The 22,900-nt window shown below is 39.7% G+C and overlaps 1 protein-coding gene across 10 annotated transcripts in view; it reads left to right on the top strand.

Annotated features, from left to right (window-relative positions):
• Window positions 1–22,900, top strand: part of MAST2 (microtubule associated serine/threonine kinase 2) — a 219,652-nt gene that overhangs the window by 137,171 nt on the left and 59,581 nt on the right. For all 10 annotated transcript variants that reach the window (XM_035018675.1, XM_035018682.1, XM_035018679.1 and 7 more), the window contains one exon: window positions 19,229–19,320. In XM_035018675.1, the coding sequence (XP_034874566.1) occupies window positions 19,229–19,320 (92 nt within the window). The remainder of the gene's footprint in view (window positions 1–19,228; window positions 19,321–22,900) is intronic.

Below are 22,900 nucleotides of genomic sequence, written 5' to 3'. Positions count from 1 at the left end.
CTTAGCCTCTGTGCCTCGAGTTCCTTGTCTGTATGAGGGGAATAATAATAGTACCTGCTTCATAGGGTATGAGATACTACATGTAATGCTTTAAATGGTGCCCAGTTAGCACTCAATAAATATTAGCTATTATGATTATTGCTTTAAATGCATAGCTAAATTCAATAGACTGTGAAGAAAATGCCAAGGGACCCAAATTTAAGGAAACAGTAGCTGAACAGTGGAAACCAGTGTGGAACTTCCAAGAAAGTGGGATAAGGAGGAAGTGTACTAGTCTTGATATCCTTTAGGGAAAAGAGGATAAGGCCTTGAGCTTGTTTGGGATAGGGGGACTCTAAGGTAATATAGAATTGAGATCCCATATATAATTAGGACCCTCAGAGGACTTTACCCTCAGTGGACTAGGAAAACGGTTTACCACTGGCATGGAGAGATGAAAGGAAGTTCTTTAGTCTCATCTTGGTTTTTATTTTATTTTATTTTAATTTTATTTATTTTTTTAAAAGATTTTATTTATTTATCAGAGAGAGAAAGAGAGAGAGCACAAGCAGGGGGAGTGGCAGGCAGAGGGAGAAGCAGGCTTCCTGCTGAGCAGGGAGCCTGATGTGGGACTTGATCCCAGGACCCTGAGATCATGACCTGAGCTGAAGGCAGACACCGAACCGACTGAGCCACCCAGGTGTCCCTCATCTCCATTTTAAATAGGGCTCTTAATAATAAGAAGTTTCCTTGAGAATTTTTAACTGTAGGCCTTTTATTCAAGTGAATTTGGAACCTGGAGTTTATAATGTATATGTGGTCTAGGAACTGATTCTGAGGTGGTAATAACCTTGACAAATCTGTCAGAAAGAAACTCAAAACTTCATTTAAATGACACACCCTGAAATCAGGTAGTGCAGGGTTTCCATATATAAAGCCACAATGAAAGTGATTTCACAGTACAAAATTATAGATCATACAAGGAAACAATCTACCACAAATGAGATTCAATAGAAAAAAAGAAACAATAAGCCTGAGAACTTCAGAAAGTAACATTATGGATAAAGATTATGAAATAAGTATATTTAAAATGAACAAAAACATAAAAGACACAAGAGAAAAAAGACATATTTAGTAAAAGAGATCAGGCATATTTGGGAAAAATGTGAATTAGAATTCAATAAATTAAATATGTTGTGTCATTAAATTTGAAAACTTAACAGTCAGGTTATATAGTAAAGCCATGGACAAAGTTAGTAAAATTTTATCTAGAGTGCAGCACAGAGATGGAAAGATGTAAAGTACGAATGAGAGCTAAGAAGTATGGAAGATACAATAAGAATGTCCAACAGAATATAGAGAAATGGGGGAAAGGCAATATTTATAGAGATAATGATTGAGACCTTCCAGAATTGATTAGAAATAAAATAACATCATGAAGTACAAAAAGCAGAAATAAATCTCCATCTAGATACATTGCAGTAAAATTGCAGAACCATAAAAACAGAGGTCTTGAAAGAAATTAGAAAACCCTCAAGAATCCACAAAAGCTAAAAGAACTCTAACAAATGAGTTCAGTAAGGAAGTCCACCCAAGAAAATTGAAAACAGATATACACACAAATACACAAATGTTCATAGCAATATTATTTAAAATAGCCATAAAATAGAAACAACCGAAATGTCCCATCAATTTTGAATGGATAAATAAAATGTGGCATATTCACACAATGGAATATAATTTAGCCATAAAAAGAAATGAAGTACTGTTAAATACTACAATGTGGGTGAATCTGGACAACATTATGCTAACTGAAAGAAGCCAGACACAAAAGACCACATAATGTATTATTCCGTTTCTATGAAATATCCAGAATAGCTGAATCCATAGAGATAGAAAGTAACATTGGTGGTTGCCTGGTAAGGGAGCTGGGGGAAGAAGGGGGAATGGGAGTGACTGTTTATGGTTATAGGAGTTCTTTTGGGGGTAATGAAAGTGTTCTGGAATTAGCGATGATGGTTGCACAGCTTTGCGAGTATACTAAAACCCCCTGAATTATATACTTTAAAAGGTTGAATTCTGTAGCATGTGAATTATATCTAAAAAACAAGGTTAATGGTTAAAAAAAAAAGAACTAGAGAAAAAAGAAAAATTAACTACAAAGGAATAACAATCCTAAAAGCAAGCTGCTGCTGCCTTTTTTTTTTTTTTTAAGCTTTTATTTATCTGACAGGACACAGTGAGAGAGGGAGCACAAGCAGGGGGAGTGGGAGAGGGAGAAGCAAATTCCCCGCTGAGCAGGGAGTCCCATGCAGGGCTTGATCCCAGGACCCCGGGACCATGACCCAAGCCAAAGGCAGACGCTTAACGACTGAGCCACCCAGGCACCCCTAAGAGCAAGCTTCTTAACTGCAGTAACAGGAGCCATAAAACAATGGGATAATATCTTTAAGATACTGAGAAAAAAGTCACTCTCAATAAGAGGTTGTAGGATTCCATACCTGCTTAATTATCCTTGGAAGTCATTGAGCAAAATAAAGACATTTTCAGACAAAGATCAAAATTGAGAAGGTTTATCACTATCAGATTCTCACTGAAATCATTGCTAAGAAAAGAGGAAAAAAGGTGTGAGATCTAAGAGGAAATGCTGAGCAAAGAAATTGGAAAATCTATGAGTAAGTTTAAGCAAACAATTCTATTTTTTTTTTCTTTTAAGATTTTATTTATTTATTTGACAGAGAGACAGCGAGAGAGGGAACACAAGCAGGGGGAGTGGGAGAGGGAGAAGCAGGCTTCCCGCCAAGCATGGAGCCCGATGCGGGGCTCGATCCCAGGACCCTGGGATCATGACCTGAGCCGAAGGCAGACGCTTAACGACTGAGCCACCCAGGCGCCCCTAAGCAAACAATTCTTGCATAGAACACTAATAATTATTAATTTGACAATATAAAAACAACCTAGACCTGAAATACTGGACCAAATACATGTAAGTTAAAAGGGGATAGGGGAGAATTGGAGTTAAGATCTTTTAATTTTGTTCAGAAGAGTTGAGATGCTGGCTAACCTTAGACTTTGTTAAGACAAGAATACTTGTTAAAACTTTAATAATAATGGGGACGCCTGGGTGGCTCAGATGGTTAAGCGTCTGCCTTCGGCTCAGGTCATGATCCCAGGGTCCTGGAATCAAGCCCCACATTGGGCTCCTGGCCCAGCAGGGATCCTGCTTCCCCCTCTCCCTCTGCCTCTCCCCCTGCTCATGCTCTCTCTCTCTCTCTGTATCTCTGTGTCTCAAATGAATAAATAAAATCTTTAAAAAAAAAAAACTTTAATAATAATAATTACTGTTTTTTAAAAAAGGAAATAAGAGTGTATAATTTCCAAATCACTGAAGGAGGGGTTAAAAAATACTTGATTAGGGGCGCCTGGGTGGCTCAGTTGGTTAAGCGACTGCCTTCGGCTCAGGTCATGATCCTGGAGTCCCTGGATCGAGTCCCGCATCGGGCTCCCTGCTCGGCAGGGAGCCTGCTTCTGCCTCTGACCCTCCCCCCTCTCATGTGCTCTCTCTCTCATTCTGTCTCAAATAAATAAATCAAATCTTAAAAAAAAAAAAATACTTGATTAATCCATGAGCTTCCATCAAAAAAAAAAAAAAAGAAAGGAAAAGAAAAGGTAGAGTAAGGGGGATTGGGGAGAGCAGGTCACAGTATCATATAGGGAAATAGGTAAGTCACATTTTAGTAGGTCTTGAAAGAGGTAAGGGATTTTTGCCATTGTATTACAGGGGAAAGGGCATGTCAGGTAGAGGGAATAATTCATGCAATGACTGTAGTAGCTACTGATTTCTGTGTGAAATTAGCCTTTGGAAGGTTTGGGCAGAGTAAAATAATCTGATTTATGTTTTTAAAAGATCCACTATGACTTCTTGAGAATAGACTGGGAATAGGAGACAAGAGTAAACCAGCAAGAATAGTTAGGAGGCTGTTGAAATAATCCAGGCAAAAGATAAATAATGGGTTTATTTCCAAGCAGCACCCTTTCTTGACTGAGAGAACATACCTTTTCTCCCACTCTAGCTTCTCAGTCTTTTTTTCCTTATTTATTTATTTACTGATTCACTTATTTACTTTTCAAATTACGGTATAATTTACAATGTTATATTTGTTTCAGGTGTACAATACAGTGATTCAACAATTCTATACATTACTCCATGCTTAACGCAGATAAAGTGTACTCTTAATCCTCTTCACCTATTTCACCTATCCCCCCACTTTCCTCCCCTCTGGTAACCGTCAGCTTGTTCTCTGTAGTTAAGATTCTGGGTTTTTTGTCTCTTTTTTAAATTTGTTCAATTGTTTTGTTTCTTAAATTCCACATATGAGTGAAATCATATAGCATTTGTCTTTCTCTGACTAATTTATTTCACTTAGCATTTTACCTTATAGGTCTATCCATATTGTTGCAAATGGCAAGATTTCATTCTTTTGATGGCTGAGTAATATTCCATTGCATATATATACCACATCTTCTTTATCCATTCATCTATTGATGGATACTTGGGTTGCTTTCTTTTTTTTTAAAGATTTTATTTATTTATTTGACAGAGAGAGACACAGGGAGAGAGGGAACACAAACAGGGGGAGTGGGAGAGGGAGAAGCAGGTTCCCGCGGAGCAGGGAGCCCTATGCGGGGCTCGATCCCAGGACCCTGGGATCACGACCTGAGCCGAAGGCAGACGCTTAATGACTGAGCCACCCAGGCACCCCTTGGGTTGCTTTCATATATTGGCTATTGTAAGTAACACTGCAGTAAATTAGGGATACATATATCTTTTTGAATTAGTGTTTTTGTACTCTCTGGGTAAACACCCAGTAGTGGAATTACTAGATCATATGATAATTATATTTTTGATTTTTCAAGGAACCTCCATACTCTTTTCCACAGTGGCTGCTCCAGTTTGCATTCCCAACAATAGTGAACAAGTGTTCTTTTTTCTCCACATCCTTTCCAACACTTGTTGTTTCTTGTGTTTTTGATTTAGTCATTCTGACAGGTGTGAGGCAGTATTGTAGTTTTGATTTGCAGTTCCCTGATGATGAGTGATGTTGAACAACTTTTCATGTGTCTGTTGGCCATCTGTATGTCTTCTTTGGAGAAAGTCTGTTTATGTCTCCTGCCTATTTTTAAATTGGATATATGTGTGTTTTTGAGTTGTATCAGTTCTTTATATATTTTGGGTATTAGCCCCCTAGTGGATATATTGTTTGCAAATAACTTTAACCATTAAGTAAACTGTCTCTTAGTTTTTTGTTTTTTTAAAGATTTTGTTTATTTGACAGAGAGAGACACAGTGAGAGAGGGAACACAAGCAGGGGGAGTGGGAGAGGGAGAAGCAGGCTTCCCGATGAGCAGGGAGCCTGATGTGGGACTCGATCCCAGGCCCTTGAGATCATCACCTCAGCGGAAGGCAGAGGCTTAACACCTGAGCCACCAGGCGACCTGTCTTTTAGTTTTATTAATGGTTTCCTTTGTTGTGCAGAAGCTTTTTATTTTGGTGCAGTCCCCTTAGGGTTTTTTTGGGGGGGGGGGGGCTTTTGTTTCCCTTTCCTCAGGAGACCTATCTAGAAAAACGGTGCTATTGCTGATGTCAGAGAAATTAATACCTGTGCTCTCTTCTAAGATTTTTACGGTTTCAGGTCTCACGTTTAGGTCTTTAATCCATTTTGAGTTTATTTTTGTGTATGGTGTAAGAAAGTGGTCCAGTTTCATTCTTTTTTTGTATAGCTGTCCAGTTTTCCCAACACCATTTGTTGAAGAGACTCTTTCCCATTACATAATCTTGCCTCCTTTGTTGAAGACTAATTGACCATATAATCATGGGTTTATTTCTGGGCTCTCTATTGTGTTCCATGCCGACTATGTGTCTATTTTTGTGCCAGTACCATACTGTTAAGATTACTACACTTTGTATTATATCTTGAAATCTGGGATTGTGATACCTGCGGTTTTGTTCTTTTTCATGATTGCTTTGGCTATTCAAGGTCTTTTGTGGTTCCATACAAATTTTCAGATTATTTCTTCTAATTCTATGAAAAATGCTGTTGGTATTTTTTTTTTTTTTAGATTTTATTTTATTTTTTAAATTTTTTCTAAAGATTTTATTTATTTGTTTGAAAGAGAGAGAGAGCATGAGCATGAGCAGGGGCAAGGACAGAGGGAGAAGCAGACTCCCCGCTGAGCAGGGAGCCCGACCCAACACAGGGCTCGATCCCAGGACCCTGGGATGACCTGAGCCGAAGGCAGACGCTTAACCAGCTGAGCCACCCACGTGCCCCTAAGGTTTTATTTTTTTTAAGTAATCTCCACACCCTACTCGGGGCTTGAACTCACAGCCCCGAGACCAAGAGTCGCGTGCTCTGACTGAGACAACTGGGTGCCCCTGTTGCATTAAATCTGTAGATTCCTTTGGGTAGTATCGACACTTTAACAATATTTTCTCCCAATCCTTGAGAATGGAATATCTTTACATTTGTTTGTGTCATCTTCAATTCCTTTCATCAGTGTTTTATGGTATTTATTTATTTATTTATGATTTTATTTATTTATCTGACAGAGAGAGACACAGTGAAAGAGGGTACACAAGCGGGGGTAGTGGGAGAGGGAGAAGCAGGCTTCCCGCTGAGCAGGGAGCCTGATGCGGGGCTCGATCCCAGGACCCTGAGATCATGACCTGAGCCGAAGGCAGATGCTTAACGACTGAGCCACTCAGGCGCCCTGTTTTATGGTTTTGAGAATACAGGTCTTTCACCTCCTTTATTAATTTTTTTCCTAGGTATTTTATTCTTTTTGGTGCAATTGTAAATGGGATTATTTTCTTAATTTCTTTCTGCTACTTCATCATTGACGTCTAGAAATGCAACAGATTTCTGTATATTGATTTTGTATCCTTCGACTTTACTGAATTCATTTATCCATTCTAGCAGTTTTTTGGTGGAGTCTTTCAGGTTTTCTATAGTATCATGTCATCTACAAATAGTGAAAGTTTTACTTCTTCCTTACCAATTTGGGTGCCTTTTATTTCTTGTCTGATTGCTGAGGCTAGGACTTCCAATACTATGTTGAGTAAAAGTGGTGAGAATGGACATCCTTGTCTTGTTTCTGACCTTAGGGGGAAAGCTCTCAGTTTTTCTCAAAGTATGCTGTTTGCTTTGGGTTTTCATATATGGCCTTTATTATGTTGAGCTATATTCCCTCTAAACCTACTTTGTTGGGTTTTTTCATGAATGGAAATTGTACTGACAAAAATGCTTTTTCTGCATTTATTGAAATGATGATATGGTTTTTGTCCTTTCTCTTATTGATGTGCTATATGACCTTGATTGATTTGCAAATATTCACTCATCCTTGTGTCCCAGGAAGAAATCCCACTTGATTGTGGTGGGTGGATTTTTTTAATGTATTGTTGGATTTGATTAGCTAATATTTTGTTGAGGATTTTTGCATCTGTGTTCATGAGAGATATTGGTCTGTAGTTTTCTTTTTTTGTAGTGTTTTTACCTGGTTTTGGTATCTATAATGCTGACCTCATAGAATGAATTTGGAAGTCTAGCTTCTTAGTCTTCACAGGGACATTGTCATGGTTGTTACTCTGAAATAACATCTGAAAGTCCTTGACCTTAAATGATCCCAGATTCTTCTGTATTTTATTGATCACGCTTAATGAACCAGAAGTGGTCTTTTCCTCACTCTAAATTCTGAAGGGAAGTAGCCGCTTGTTAGCCAGTTACTGAGTTCTCAAGTTTCTCGGAGCAGCTGGACTTGTGGGATTTGGAGATTGGAGAGGTGTAAGGGGTCTGCAGCTATGCTTCCTACTCCATACCCTGAATTGCTTCAGACTGGGAAGAAGCAGACCTCCTAAATGAGTTTACAGCAGCTCCTGGAGGGAGGGGTTAGGGGTCAGATTTGCATAGTTGCTGGATGATGGAAAGAAGAATTTTTGAAGGCTGGGATTTCTCCAGATATGGCCACAGTTCGACAGTATCACAGAGCTTGCACAGGTGCTTTAGTCGTTGCTCCCACTATCCACTGAGATGACCGTGGAGAAACATAGAGGAAAATGAAATGCCAGGTCTTGCTCCAAGTGACCAAGTGACTGGGATGGTATTGAACAGCAGTCTGGTTTAAGCCAGTTCTTGCCATAGGCAGCAGAGCATCAGCTCAGAGGCCTTCTAGGTTTCCTCCCATCAGCTGAGAGTTCGTGTGGCTGACTCTGTAAACATCCAGTACTTTCATCTTGCTGGGATGAAGGAATTAAGAACTGTTCTTTATCTTCGAGGATCCTGGGGCAATGGCCAGAGCCTGTTGAAATGGAAAAATTAGCCAGTTCCTTGTTTCGGATCCCAGCTGAGTCATGGCGTCTGTATCAGGGTGTCTGACTTTTTTCCCCTGGCAGCTGTTGCAGATTTGCCAATTGAGATTATGTGTACCTTCATAAAAAGGCATGTGGCCTGGAAATATGATCTTTAGTATTTTGGATTTTCTTTTAAATTAAATTAAATTAAATTTTCTTTTAAATTTTAAATAAGATCATGGCAAATGAAATTAGAATCAATTATCTGTCCCTCCAGTGTCAAGAGATCTTCATTTTCATACACAAGGAGTTTAGAAATAATGGTTTGATATACCTTACACATGTGAGGTATACAAGTATCTTATTTTAATCCTTATGACAAATCCTATTCATCCATTCATTCAACAAATATTTTTTGAGAGCCTGCCATGTGCCAGGCAGTGTTCTAGAAATTGAGGAATACAGCAGTAAGCAAAGCATACACAAGCTTCTGACCTCATAGAGCTTAGATTCTAGTGGGAAGAGAGACAAACAAACGAAATGAATTTGCAAAATATATAGTATGTTAGTGATAAGTTCTCTTGAGAAAAATACATTGGGAAATGGAGCTAGAGAGTTTGGGGAGGGAGTTACATTTTAAATAGAATGATTAGGGGGGCACCTGGGTGGCTCAGTCATTAAGCGTCTGCCTTCGGCTCAGGTCATGATCCCAGAGTCCTGGGATCCAGCCCCGCATCGGGCTCCCTGCTCAGTGGGAAGCCTGCTTCTCCCTCTCCTACTCCCCCTGCTTGTGTTCCTGCTCTCACTCTCTCTGTCAAATAAATAAATAGAATGATTAGGGGCAAATTCATGGAGAAGACTGCACTTGAACAAAAACCTGAAGGATGTGAGGAAGCAAACCATGAGGCTATCTGGGGAAACAGAGGCAAAGGAAATACCATTTGTAAAGGCCCTGAGGCAGTGGCATGCTTGGCCTACTCTAAGAAAAGGGGGGAGGCCCATGTGTCTGGAGTAGAGTGAATAAGAGGGAAAGAGGAAATGGAGATCCAGACCATGTAAAGCCTTGTAGGCCACTGTAAGAACATTGACTTTTACTTTCAGCGAGACAGGGAGAATTTTAAGCAGAAGATTGACTTTGATATTACTTACATTAAAAAAAAATTTTTTTTATAGTTTTGTTGAAGTATGATTGAATTATACTAGATTGTACATGTTTATAAAATGTACAATTTGATGGGTTTTGATATATCTATACATCTGTGAAACCGTTATGACAGTCAAGATAAACATATCTATAAGTCCCCCAAATTATAATCCCTCTCCTGCCTCTGGTCAGGCAACCACTAATCTGCTGTCACTGTAGGTTAGTTAGCATTTTCTTAAATTTAATATAAATGGAATCATTCAGTATGTACTCTTTTATGTCTGGCTTCTTCTTGCTTTCATCATAATTATTTTGCGATTCATCCATTGTGTGACTTAGTAGTTCATTCCTTTTTTACTGGATAGTCGTCCACTCTATGGACATATTATGATTTACCGTTCATGTCAGTGGATATTTGAGGTGGTTTCTAGTTTTTGGCTGTCACAAATAATAAACAGCATATAGTTTGGCCCTGCTATTTTGTTCAATCTGACAGTCTCTGCTGTAATTCAAATATGTATTTAGAACATTTATTTTTTATGTGATTATTGGTGTAATTGGCTTAAATCTATTATCTTATTATTTTTCTCTTTTGCCCAACTGTACTTGTTTTTCCTTTCTTTTTTTTTTTTGCCTTTTTTTGGATTGAGTATGTTTTATGGTCCCATTTTATTTCCTTTGTTGGCTTATTAACTGTACCTTTTTTTTAGTAGTTGCCTTAGTATTTATAGTATAAAATTTTAACTCACTTCAGTTAACCTTCAAGTAATATTATATCACTTCACATTTAACGTAAGAGCCTCACAGTGATGTACTTCCATTCTTCCCTCCGAGCCTTTGTGCTGTGGCTGTCCCACATTTTGTATCTACATAGGTTTGTAAAGCCCACAGTAAATTATTATATTTCCTTTAAAATCCAGTTATCCTTTAAAGTCGTTTTAAAATAAAAACAAGATGCATATTTGCCATATATTCACCATTTCTGGTGCTTTTCTTTGCTTTGTGTAGATGTAGATTTCTATCTGGTATCATGTCCTCCTGCCTGAAGGCCTTAATGAAGGTCTGTTGTTAATGAATTATTTCAACTTTTGTATGAGTGAAAAAGTCATTATTTTGGCTACCTTTTGTAGAGATATTTTCACTTGGTATTGAATTTGGGGTTCCATATTTTTAGATGTTTCTTTTCTATCTTCGGACTTGTATCATTTTCCAATGAGAAGTCTGTTGTCATTGTTATCTTTGTTCTTCTCTGTGTTACATAATTTTTCTATGTGGTGCTATTAAGATTTTATCACTGGTTCTAAGTAATTTGATTATGATGTACTTTGGTATATTTTTCTTCTGTTTCTTGTGCTTGGGGTTCATTGAGTTCATTGAGTTTCTTGGATCTGTGAGTTTATAGTTATCAAATTTGGAAATTTTTCAGCAATTGTTTCTTCAAATATTTTTTTGGCCTCTCTCTTCCCTTTAGGGACTCTGATTACACGTCTAGTCTGCTTGAAGTTGTCCCACTGCTCACTGTTGCTCTTTCCATTTTTAAAAATTTGCTTTTCTGGGTGCCTGGGTGGCTCAGTTGGTTAAGCAACTGCCTTCGGCTCAGGTCATGATCCTGGAGTCCCGGGATCGAGTCCCGCATCAGGCTCCCTGCTCAGCGGGGGGTCTGCTTCTCCCTCTGCCCTCTTCCCTCTCGTGTTCTCTGTCTCTCATTCTCTCTCAAATAAATAAATAAAATCTTTAAAAAATAAAATAAAATAAAATAAAAATAAAAATTTGCTTTTCTGTTTCATTTTGCATAGCTTCTCTTGCTATGTCTGGATTCACTGATCTTCTGCAGTGCCTCATCTCTGTTAATGCCATCCAGTTTAATTTTCATCTGAGACTTTTATTTTCTAGAAGTTCTATTTGTGTTCTTTAAATATCATAAATATTCATAAATCTCTCCTTCACATGCCGATACTTTCCTGTAGCTTATTGAAAATATCGAATATAGTTATAATAACAATCTTAATGTTCTCTTAGTTCTATCATCTGTATCATTTCTGCATCTATTGATTAACATACAGTGTAATATTAGTTTTAGGTGTAGGATTTAGTGATTCAACACTTCCATACACCTGGTGCTCATCACAAGTGCTCTCCTTAATCCCCATGATGTATTTAACCCATTCCCCCCTGCCCACCTCCCCTCTGGCAACCTTCAGTTTGTTCTCTCTAGTTAAGAGTCTGTTTCTTGGTTTTCCTCTCTTTTTTTTCTTTTTCTCCCTATGTTCCTTTGTTTTATTTCTAAATCCCACATATGAGTGAAATCATGTGGTATTTGTCCTTCTCTGACTGACTTATTTTGCTTAGCATAATACTCTTTAGCTCTATCCACATCGTCTCAAATTGCAAGATTTCATTCTTTTTTATGGCTTAGTAATATTCCATTGTGTGTGTGTGTGTGTGTGTGTGTGTGTGTACGTACGTACACACCACCTCTTCTTTATCCATTCATCTGTCAGTGGACATTTGGGCTCTTTCCATAATTTGGCTATTGTTAATGGTGCTGCTATAAACCTCAGCGTGCATGTATCCCTTTGAATCAGTATTTTTGTATTCTTTGGGTAAATACCTAGTAGTGCAATTGCTGGATCCCAGGGTAGTTCTATTTTTAACTTTTGAGGAACCTCCATACTGTTTTCCAGAGTGGCTGTACCAGTTTGCATTCCTACCAACAAACAGTGTAAGAGGGTTCCCCTTTCTCTGCATCCTCACCAACACCTGTTGTTTCTTGTGTTGTTAATTTTAGCCATTCTGACAGGTGTGAGGTGGTATCTCATCATGGTTTTGATTTGTATTTCCCTGATGATGAGTGATGTTGAACATCTTTTCATGTGACTTTTGGGCATCTCTATGTCTTTTTTGGAAAAATGTCTATTCGTGTCCTCTGCCCATTTTTAAACTGGATTATTTGTTTTTTTGGGTGTTGAGTTTTATAAGTTCTTCATATATTTTGGATACTAACCCTTTATCAGATATGTCATTTTTATTCCTTTCAATATTTTTGAGCCTTGTTCTGGGATACAGTTAAGTTACTTGGAAATAATTTGATCTTTTTTTTTTTTTTTAAGATTTTATTTATTTATTTGACAGAGAAAGACACAGCGAAAGAGGGAACACAAGCAGGGAGAGTGGGAGAGGAGAAGCAGGCTTCCCGCAGAGCAGGGAGCCCGATGCGGGGCTCGATCCCAGGACCCTGGGATCATTACTTGAGCCAAAGGCAGACGCTTAACGACTGAGCCACCCAGGCGCCCCAATAGTTTGATCTTTTTCAGGATTGCTTTTAAGCTTTGTTAGGTAGGACCAGAGTAGCATTTGGAACTAATTTTTTCTTGCTGCTGTCCCATGAATAACCAGATTTTCCCCTTCTGGCTGGTGGGAGCACAAACTATTCCTGACCCTATGTGTACACTGAGGAATTTTCACCTCCTTTTCTTGGGTAGTTTTCTCAACTCGGGGAGACTGCCAGGCTCTGTGCAGGTCACTTCCTCCCTGCACTGTTGCTAGGAAGTCTTTTCAGATAGTAAGCTCGGGTAATCATAGGACTCAGGTTGTTTGTGCCCCTTCTCTTAGGGATCCCTGTCCTGAATTACTACTTGGCCCGGGTCTGAAAATGGTTCTTTTTTTTTTTTTTTGTCTAGCTTATTATATAAGGTGAGAGGGTAATTATATTATTTGTTACTCTATCATGATTGGAAGTAGAAGTCTTTTCTGAATTATATTTTAAAGGCTGTTTTGTTGAGAATAGATTCCAGGGGAACAAAAGTGGAAGCAGGAATACCAATGAGGAAGCTAGTTTATTTAATTCAGATAAGAGGTGATGGTGTCTTGATCCAAGGTGGTAGTGGTAAAAGAAGTGAGAAATGATCAGATTTGGATATATTTTGATGTTAAGGCCAACAAAATTTATGATGGGTTGATATATAAAAGAAAGAGAGGAGTCCAGAATGACACATAAGGTTTATATTATCTTCATTTTATAATTGGGAACACCAGAGCATGAGCATTTATGAGGCTTGTTCAAGGTCAAACAGCCAATTTCAAACTCAGGTCTTCTTTTTTTTTTTTAAAGGTGAGGTCACATTGCATGAGGGTGGGTCCCAAATCCAATGGCTGCTGCCCCTTTTTTTTTTTTTTTTAAGTTTTTATTTATTTATTTGACAGAGAGAGACACAGTGAGAGAGGGGACACAAGCAGGGAGAGTGGGAGAGGGAGAAGCAGGCCTCCCGCTGAGCAGGGAGCCTGATGCGGGGCTCGATCCCTGGACCCTGAGATCATGACCTGGGCCGAAGGCAGACACTTAACGACTGAGCCACCCAGGCACCCCGCCCTTTTTTTTTTTTTTTTTTAAGATTTTATTTATTTGAGAGAGAGAGAAAACACGAGCCGGGTGAGGGAGAAGCAGACTCCCCGCTGAGCAGGGAGCCCGACGCAGGGCCGGATCCCAGGACTCTGGGATCAAACCTGAGCCAAAGGCAGACGCTTAACTAACTGAGCCACCCAGGTGCCCCTCAAACTCAGATCTTCTAATTGCAAAGCCCTGTCTCTTTCTCCTGTACCACAGTGACATTTAGATTGTGAGTAGGATAAGCTACAAGTACTAAAGGAGTGCAAAGAAAAGAGAGACTTTTTCCTGCTTGGAAGAATAAAGGAGCATTCATACAAATCCTCATTTGAGCTCATGCTTTCTAAAAATTTGGTGTAATTAGGTAAGTCCAGGAGGGGAGGGCATTAATTATTGAGGGAATAGGGTGACCTGAAGTACAGAATTCTCTGATGTATCTTTTGACTCAGGATTCCCTTGATCTGGGTAAGCTCTCTGAGGGTCAATATAGTTTCATATGTATGTTTTGTAAAATTTCTCATGTTCAAAACTGAAGGGCCTAGTAACAATATTTGTATACTATTTGCCCTTAGAACAAGGGGCTGAATAAACATAGGTATGTTTCTTTTTAAGAAAACCCCAAACACAAAATCTTACCTAAGATCCTTAACTTAAAAAAAAAAAAATCTTTGGGGTACCTGGGTGGCTCAGTCAGTTAAGTGTCTGCCTTCGGCTCAGGCCATGATCGCAGGGTTCTGAGATTGAGCCCCGCATCAGTCTTCCTGCTCTGCCGGAGGTCTGCTTCTCCCTCTCCCACTCCCCCTGCTTGTGTTCCCTCTCTCGCTGTGTCTCTCTCTGTCAAATAAATAAATAAAATCTTAAAAAAAAATCTTTATAGGATGGTTAATTTGAATCACCATGGTAAGGAGTTTGAGTTATATTCCAGATGTGATGGGAAGCCATTGGAGGGTTTTTTTTTTTTTTTTTTTAAGATTATTTATTTTAGAAGAGAGAGCTCAGGGCGCCTGGGTGGCTCAGTTGGTTAAGCGACTGCCTTCAGCTCAGGTCATGATCCTGGAGTCCCGGGATGGAGTCCCGCATCGGGCTTCCTGCTGAGCAGGGAGTCTGCTTCTCCCTCTGACCCTCCTCCCTCTCATATGCTCTCTCTCTCTCATTCTCGCTCTCTCAAATAAATAAATAAAAAATCTTTAAAAAAAAAAAAAAAAAGAAGAGAGAGCTCATGTGTGAGTGGGGGAGGAGCAGAGGGAGAGGAGAGAGAGAATCTCCTGCAGACTCCCTGCTGAGTATGGAGCACTACATGGGGCTTGGTCCCAGGACCCTGAGATCATGACCTGAGCTGAAATCAAGAGTCAGGAGCTTAACTGCCTGAGCCATCCAGGTGCTCTGCCATTGGAGTTTTTAAAAAGGGAATTCACATGATTTCATCTATGGATTTTAAAATATTACTGTGGCTGATAGGTGAAGAATCGACTGGTAGGAGCAGGGGGATGGGCAGGAAGAACCAAAGTGGAAGGAAGATCCTTTGGAAATTTTTTATAGACTTGAACTGGAGTAGTAGTAGTAGTATTGGAAGTAATGAGAATGGCTTGCATTCAGGATATATTTTTAAGGTATAATTCCACAGAACTTGCTGGTTGTTTTGGATGTGGGTGTGAAGAAAAGAGAAAGAACAATGATTCATAGGTTTTTGCCTGAGCATCTGGATGAATGGTGGTACCACACAGGGAGATAGTACAACTTAGGGAGGAGCAGCAGATTTTAGAGGGAAATTCAAGAGCTCTGTTTTGGAAATGTTAATTTGAGATGCCTTTTAAGACATCCAGTTGGAGATGTCAAGTAGGCACTTGAATATGTGAGTCTTGCACTCACAGGAGAGAGCACAGTGTTAGCAATAAAATAAAACACTAGGTATCAGCAACATCAAAGATTTAAAACTATGAAACTGGAAGAGCGCCTGAGTGGCTCAGTTGGTTAAGCATCTGACTCTTGATTTTGGCTCAGGTCATAATCTCAAGGTCGTGAGATCAAGCCCTGCGTCGGACTCCATGCTGGGCGTGGAGCCTGTTTAAGATTCTCTCTCCTCTCTCCCTTGCCCTTTTCCCCCAACTCCCTGCTCATGCTCTCCTTCTCTCTCAAAAACTATGAAACTGGAGGAAAAAAAAGATCATTTAGGGAGTGAGTGTAGGGAGAGAAAAAAGATATTTCAGATCTGAGCCCCAGAGTACTAAAGGATTTAGTGGTCAGGGAGAGAATGAACTAGCAAAGGAGAATAAAAGATGAGCAGCTAGTGAGATAGGAAGACCAGGAAATCATCATGTCCTAGAAACTAAACAAAGAAAAGTGTCTCAGGAAGAGTTACACGGATATTAGGTTGAACAAAAGGGAAACACACACAAAAATACATAGTGTTCAATTCTACTTACTGGAAATCCAGTAAAACAAAACTAATACCATATGATAGAAGAAAGTGATTGGGAGACAAGGAGTTGACTGGAAAGGGGCACATGGGAACTTTCTGGGGGTAATAGAATTATTTTGTTTTGGATGTTGTTATATGGATGTATATAATTATCTCATTGAACAGTACACTTAAGATCTGTGTATTTTATTAACTGTAAATTATATCCCAATTAAAAAAAATTTTTTTAAAGAGGGAGTTAAAACTAAATGATGTTGAGGTTACATAAGATGAGGATCAAAATCTTTGGTGATTTTGACAGCAGTGGTTTCAGTGGCAGGATGGGGATGACTGTCTAGAGTGGGCTGAAAAGAGAATAGGAAATGAAGGTGTGAAGATGACAAGTACAGAACCCCCACATGGAATCTTTCCTAAAGATGGGAGCGAAGAATGCACAAGTCAGGGAGGTCTAGGGAAGATTTTGTTTTTATTTTTGTAAGGTAGAAATGATAGCATGTTTCTATGATGATGAGAACGATTCAGTAGGAAGTAGAGATTCATGGCATCGGAGAGGGAGGGCAGTATAGGTGCAGACTTCTTGAAGAGAGAGTCAGAGTAGTTGCCTTCGATAGGAGCATGGTCTTTCCTTCTGTTGTAGATAGGAAACTAGAGTATAGGGATACAAGTTTAGGCTAATAGACTTGTATAGCAGAATATGAGCTATTTTTGTGTTGTTGCTTTTTACCCCTAGTTGAATAAAATGCAAAGTCAGCAGATGAGGGTGAGATCTGGGGAAGGAGTGCTGGAAGTTTGGAGAGAAGATGCGAATTAGTTGTCTTGGAGAGAGAGTGAGCACACATTGCTTAGGTAACTGTAATATGGTTAAGGAGACCCACTTGACAGTTACCATCTTAAATATAAAGAGACACTGGCCAGCATGATTTGGGGTTTTTCTTTAGTCCCCTTCAGCTGCCTGAGTGCAGTTGTAAAATAGATGGAAAGTTGGGTTTAAAATGGTTGGGATTTCACCAGGACTGTGGTGTCCTGTGTGTGTATTGGGAGGGGGGTTAAGCAAGGTTTCAGTTAGAACTAGAATTTTTTTTTTTTTTAAGATTTTATTTATTTATTTGACAGAGAGAGACACAGCGAGAGAGGGAACACAAGCAGGGGGAGTGGGAGAGGGAGAAGCAGGCCTCCCGCGGAGCAGGGAGCCTGATGTGGGACTCGATCCCAGGACCCTGGGATCATGACCTGAGCCGAAGGCAGTCGCTTAACCGACTGAGCCACCCAGGCGCCCTAGAACTAGAATTTAAAATGAATGTTGAGGGGCGCCTGGGTGGCTGTCGTTAAGCGTCTGCCTTCGGCTCAGGTCATGATCCCAGGGTCCTGGGATCGAGCCCCACATCGGGCTCCCTGCTCCATGGGAGGCCTGCTTCTCCCTCTCCCACTCCCCCTGCTTGTGTTCCCTCTCTCGCTGTGTCTCTCTCTCTGTCAAATAAATAAATAAAATCTTAAAAAAAAATAAAATGAATGTTGAACAAAGAAGTTGGGAATATAGGGAGTTTGCTGACGACAGAATGAGTTCATGGAAGCACAGTGTAAGCTTTTTTTGTTGGAAGATCAGAGAATAGAGGGAGACTGTGTCAAATTAGAGAAAGAGAAGCTTGGACATATGATGGTGACTAAGGTAATGAGGGCTGTGAGACAGGATTAGATTCGTCCTTATGGTTTCTTAGGGAAAAGTGCTAATTATTTCTTATCATGATCTCGTTCTTGAGATTGATCTCAATCTTTTCTGTGGTTTCTTGTCACATTTCCAGTAGTTCTTTATGACAGTCTACCAGCTCTACAGAGTCTGGCTGTGATCTACCCCCATAGCCTTTATAACCTACTCCTTTTCCTATCATTCTCCCCTCCTGTCACCCACTTTACTATTTCTTGAACATTCCACCTGCTCCCCCACCCTTCTCTCTTTATCTTTCTTCATAGCAGTACTCCAGTTTGAGGACAGAGACTTTCTCTTGTTTCCTATCGCTTCCCTAGCATCTAGAACAGTGCCTGGTGTGTCAGGTAGGTGTTTGGTAAATATTTGTTTGGATGAATATAAATAGCAAGCTTCCCTAATGCCTTTCAAATAAATTTATACACATTTTCACTAGCAAGTATAACATGAAATGGCTTTTCATCATAATTTGGTTTTCTCTAACCACAAGAAAAAGCCTCAGGCATTAATTAACCTGTTATAGGAAGACAGTTTTTAGAAAGAACCAGGCCTGTTCTGAAATTTATGGTGAAATGAAAGTATTACTTAATTCTTGATTAAGCAGGTTTTTTTAAAAAGATTTTATTTATTTATTTGATAGAGAGACAGCAAGAGAGGAGACCCAAGCCAGGGGAGTGGGAGAGGGAGGAGCAGGCTTCCTGCGGGGCAGGGAGCCCGATGTGGGGCTCGATCCCAGGACCCTGGGATCATGACCTGAACTGAAGGCAGCCGCTTAATGACTGAGCCACCCAGGCGCCCCAGCAGTTTTTTAAAAAATAAATTTCGTGGGTTAAGTTAATGGTTTCATTTTTATGGCAAGAACATTAATTTTTATGAGATATGAGAATATGACTTGGTTTTTTGTTTTCTAAATCAAATTTACCATGACCTTTCTTCTTTAGATACCATTAAGTCATGGTTGTTACCTTTAGAGGAGCTCCTTGAGTTTGCTTGGGAAGCAAAATGAAAACATTAGAAAAGTGCAATGGTAATACAAGATAAAAGCCAAGACAGTGACAAAAGTTATTAGAAGGTGGAACACTATGAATTATGAAGTCTTTCTGGAGCAAACAGGATTTGCTGACCCAGTTCAGTTTAAAGTTGGATACTGCTCAGTCCATGGAATGATGTCACTCTTGTTCCTCAGTAGCTATTTAAGTTCTCAGAGCCCATGGTGGACCCTGTTATAACTGACATTTCTGTTTTCATTGCAGTTGTCGGACAAGTAACCGCAAGAGTTTGATTGTGACCTCTAGCACATCACCTACACTACCACGGCCACACTCACCACTCCATGGCCACACAGGTGAGTGCTTGAAGGTTAAGAAAGGTGGGATGAAAGAGTGGCCAGTGACACTTCTTTCCTACTGCTCACTTTGTGTGGCTCAGCATATTACCTTGTTACTTCACTTGGTTGACTGAGGCATACCGAGTTCATGGGCATGCTTTCTATGGGAGAATGTGTTCAGTCTGTTTTTGACTCGTAGTTGTTTCTTACCTCAACCTGCCAACATTCCTTTTGGTCTTGTACATATTTTGGGGCCAGGTTTGTATCCTGGGTCCATGGCCTCTATTGGGGTATATTGAGAGCCTGTTATGGCTCCAGTCATCTGGGGCTGTGTGAAAAGAGCTTTATTAAATGTTGTCCTACCATGCCCAAGGGGCAGTCCTTACAAAGATGGTTTTCTGCCTCATGGGACTCCTGATAACTTTCTCTGTTAGAATAGGAGTCAACAAAGGTGAGAGGAATATTTGTTTTTTGTTGGTATTGATTTCACATATTGGAATTGAGCAAAAGATCTCATATATTCAGACTCTGCTCCATCTGGAATCTGGGCTCCTCTAGACAGTATAAGGACTGATTTAGTTGCCTCTGACTGGGGAATATAGAAAAATTATGAGGCAGAAGACCTTATTTGAGTTAGCCATACATTTTAGTCTAGACATGTATTTTTGTACCCCAGGAAAGCCAGTGAGGGGCCTTAGCTTTGCTAAAGGGGTTGTTGCACTGTTACACTGTTCATTGCTACATTATTTACAGTGGAAGTTCCAGACCTAGGTGTAATGGAAATGGAACAGGCTTAGAATCGTAGGAAGCCGTTTAGAGCTTACTGCATGGGTTTGGTAAGCCATGGGCCTTGTGTATCTTTGGGCAATAAAACAGTACCAAAGCAATGCAACAGCTCATCATCAAACCAGATAAGACAGGTCTGTTTCACTTGGGTTTGTCTCCGTGCTCACAGTTTACTGTGTCTTTGGAGGGAGAAAATGAGGGTGCATGTGGAATAGTTGTGTAAGCACACTGAGAGTCTGGTGATTCTGAAATTGATCTTTGTACTTTGGAGAAGGTTCTCACTTTACTGGGCTCATCTCCAGCTATTCAGTGTGCTCATGGACCTTTTCCAGGAATCAATAAAACTCTTAAACACTAACTCTCACATTAGAAGACACCACGAAGAGTGCAGGGGGACCCAGGGGATTGGAGATTTACTGAGACTGGAAAGCAAAGCTCTCATTGTGTTTAGGTATGTTCCTCAAACAGACTGGGTTATGTGCACTCTACCCTGGAACTTTGTAAAAACAGCATATATCTGACCTTGCCTTTTCATCCTATAGAAATAAATTTAGCATCTCTAGACCTTATACATTATTTCACAACTATAATGTGAGTACTAGGCATTAATTACTACTGGCTGTTCCTCTCTGAGATGATTATCTCTCTATTTAGATCCCCAGCAGTTAGAGTTTTGGATCAAATCTTCCCTATTCAAGTGACTTTGACTGAGAACATCATCTGGTCTTTTCAGCCTGCCTAGGGCTGTGGACTCTTGCTTTGAGTTAATAAGTATAACATACTTCATACTCCATAAATGTTACCTGTCATCATCATCATCTCTCCCCAAATCACTGCAAAAAATCCAGGTGGGCCTCAGACCCAGGAAAGAAGGATTGACGTAAAAGCCTAATTCATGGCTGTAGACTCTTTACTTAACCTATATGTTGAGAAAGGAAGCACTGATTGTTCCATGCAGATCAAACTTCCCATTAGTTTATATCCTCAGATCTTATACATCCTGATCTGTTGAGTAATATGAAGCCTGTTGATTTGAAAGTAGGTCTATTTATTCCATACGTTCATTCCATTATTAAACACTTACTGTATATAATATAACTACAGTAAGGTCAGTTTAGTAGGTACTTAGTCATTCTGGAAATAGAACCTTCCTAGTTCGTTGTTTTTTAAAAATTTATTAACTGTGCTTTTTAGAGCAGTTTTTAGGTTCAAAGCAAAATTCAGCAGAAAGTACAGAGAGTTCCCCTATACTCCATTGCCCCACACGTGCTTAACCTCCCCTACTATCAGTATCCTGCACCAGAGTGGTACATTTGTTAAAGTCAATTAATTTACATTGGCACATCATTATCATTCAAAGTCCATAATTTATATTAGAGTTTGCTCTTGGTGTTGTATACATCCTGTGGGTTTTGACAAAGGTACAATGACATGTATCTATCATTGTAGCATCATGCAGAATAGTTTCACTGCCCTAAAAATCCCCTGTGCTCTGCCTTTTCATCCCTTCCTGCCTCCAAACCCCGGCATCCACTAATCTTTTCACTGTCTCCATAGTTTTGCCTTTTACGGAATTTCATATAGTTGGAATCATACAGTATGTAGCCTTTTCAGATTGGCTTATTTCACTTAGTATTTGCACTTAAGATTTCTTCATGTCTTACCATGGCTTGATAGCTCATTTCTTTTTAGCACTGAGTAATAATATTCCATTGTCCGATGTACCACAATTTATAAATCCATTCACCTATGGAAGGGCATCTTGGTGGCTTCCAAATTTGGCAGTTATGAATAAAGCTATTATAAATATCTCTGGGCAAATTTTTTTGGACATAAGTTTTCAGTTCATTTGGATAAATACCAAAGAGCTTAACTGATTGCTGGATCATATAGTTAAGGGTATGTTTAGTTGCAAGAAACTGAAGAACTGTTTTCCAAAGTGTACCATTTTGCATTCCCACTCGCAATGAATGAGAGTTCCTGTTGCTCCACATCCTTGCCATCATTTGGTGTTGTGTTTTGGAATTTGGCTATTCTAATAGGTTCGTAATGGTATGTCGTTTCAGTTTTCATATCCCTAATGGCATATGATGTTGAACATCTTTTCATATGCTTACTTGCCATCTTTTTTGGTGAGGTGTCCATTCACATCTTTTGCCTGTTTTTTAATCAGGTTTGTTTTCTTATCTTGAGTTTTAAGTGTTCTTTGTGTATTTTGGATAACAGTCTTTTATCAGATAGCTTTTGCAGTTATGTTTTCCTAGTCTTAGGCTTGTTTCTTCATTCTCTTTTGCATAGCAGAAGTTTTTAATTTTAATGAAAACCAACTTAATTATTTCTTTCGTGGATCATGCCTTTGGTGGTGTGTCTATTATTTATTTAGTTAGTTAGTTATTTTTGAGAGAGAGAGAGTGTGCGCTCACGCAGGGGAGGAGGGACAGAGGGAGAGGGAGAGAGAGAATCTTAAGCAGGCTCCATGCCCAGTGCAGAGTTTGATGTGGGGCTCCGTCTCATGACCCTGAGATCATGACCTGAGCCAAAATCAAGAGTTGGATGCTTAACCGACTGAGTCAGGCGCCCCTGGTGTTGTGTCTAAAATGTCATTGCCAGGGCTCTTGTGTGGCTCAGTTGGTTAAGCCTTTGGCTCAGGTCATGATCCCCAGGGTCCTGGGATTGAGCCCCTCGTCAGGCTCCCTGCTCAGCAGGGAGTCTGCTTCTCCCTCTTCCCCTCCCCCTGGCTCGTGCTCGCACTGTCTCTCTCTCAAAAATAAATAAATAAATAAATAAATAAATAAATAAATAAATAAATAAA

The sequence above is a fragment of the Mirounga leonina genome, unplaced genomic scaffold (genome assembly GCF_011800145.1).
Source record: "Mirounga leonina isolate KUSES-001 unplaced genomic scaffold, KU_Mleo_1.0 Mir_173, whole genome shotgun sequence".
Taxonomy (NCBI): Eukaryota; Metazoa; Chordata; class Mammalia; order Carnivora; family Phocidae; genus Mirounga; species Mirounga leonina.
This window is presented reverse-complemented; position numbering and strand designations above follow the sequence as displayed.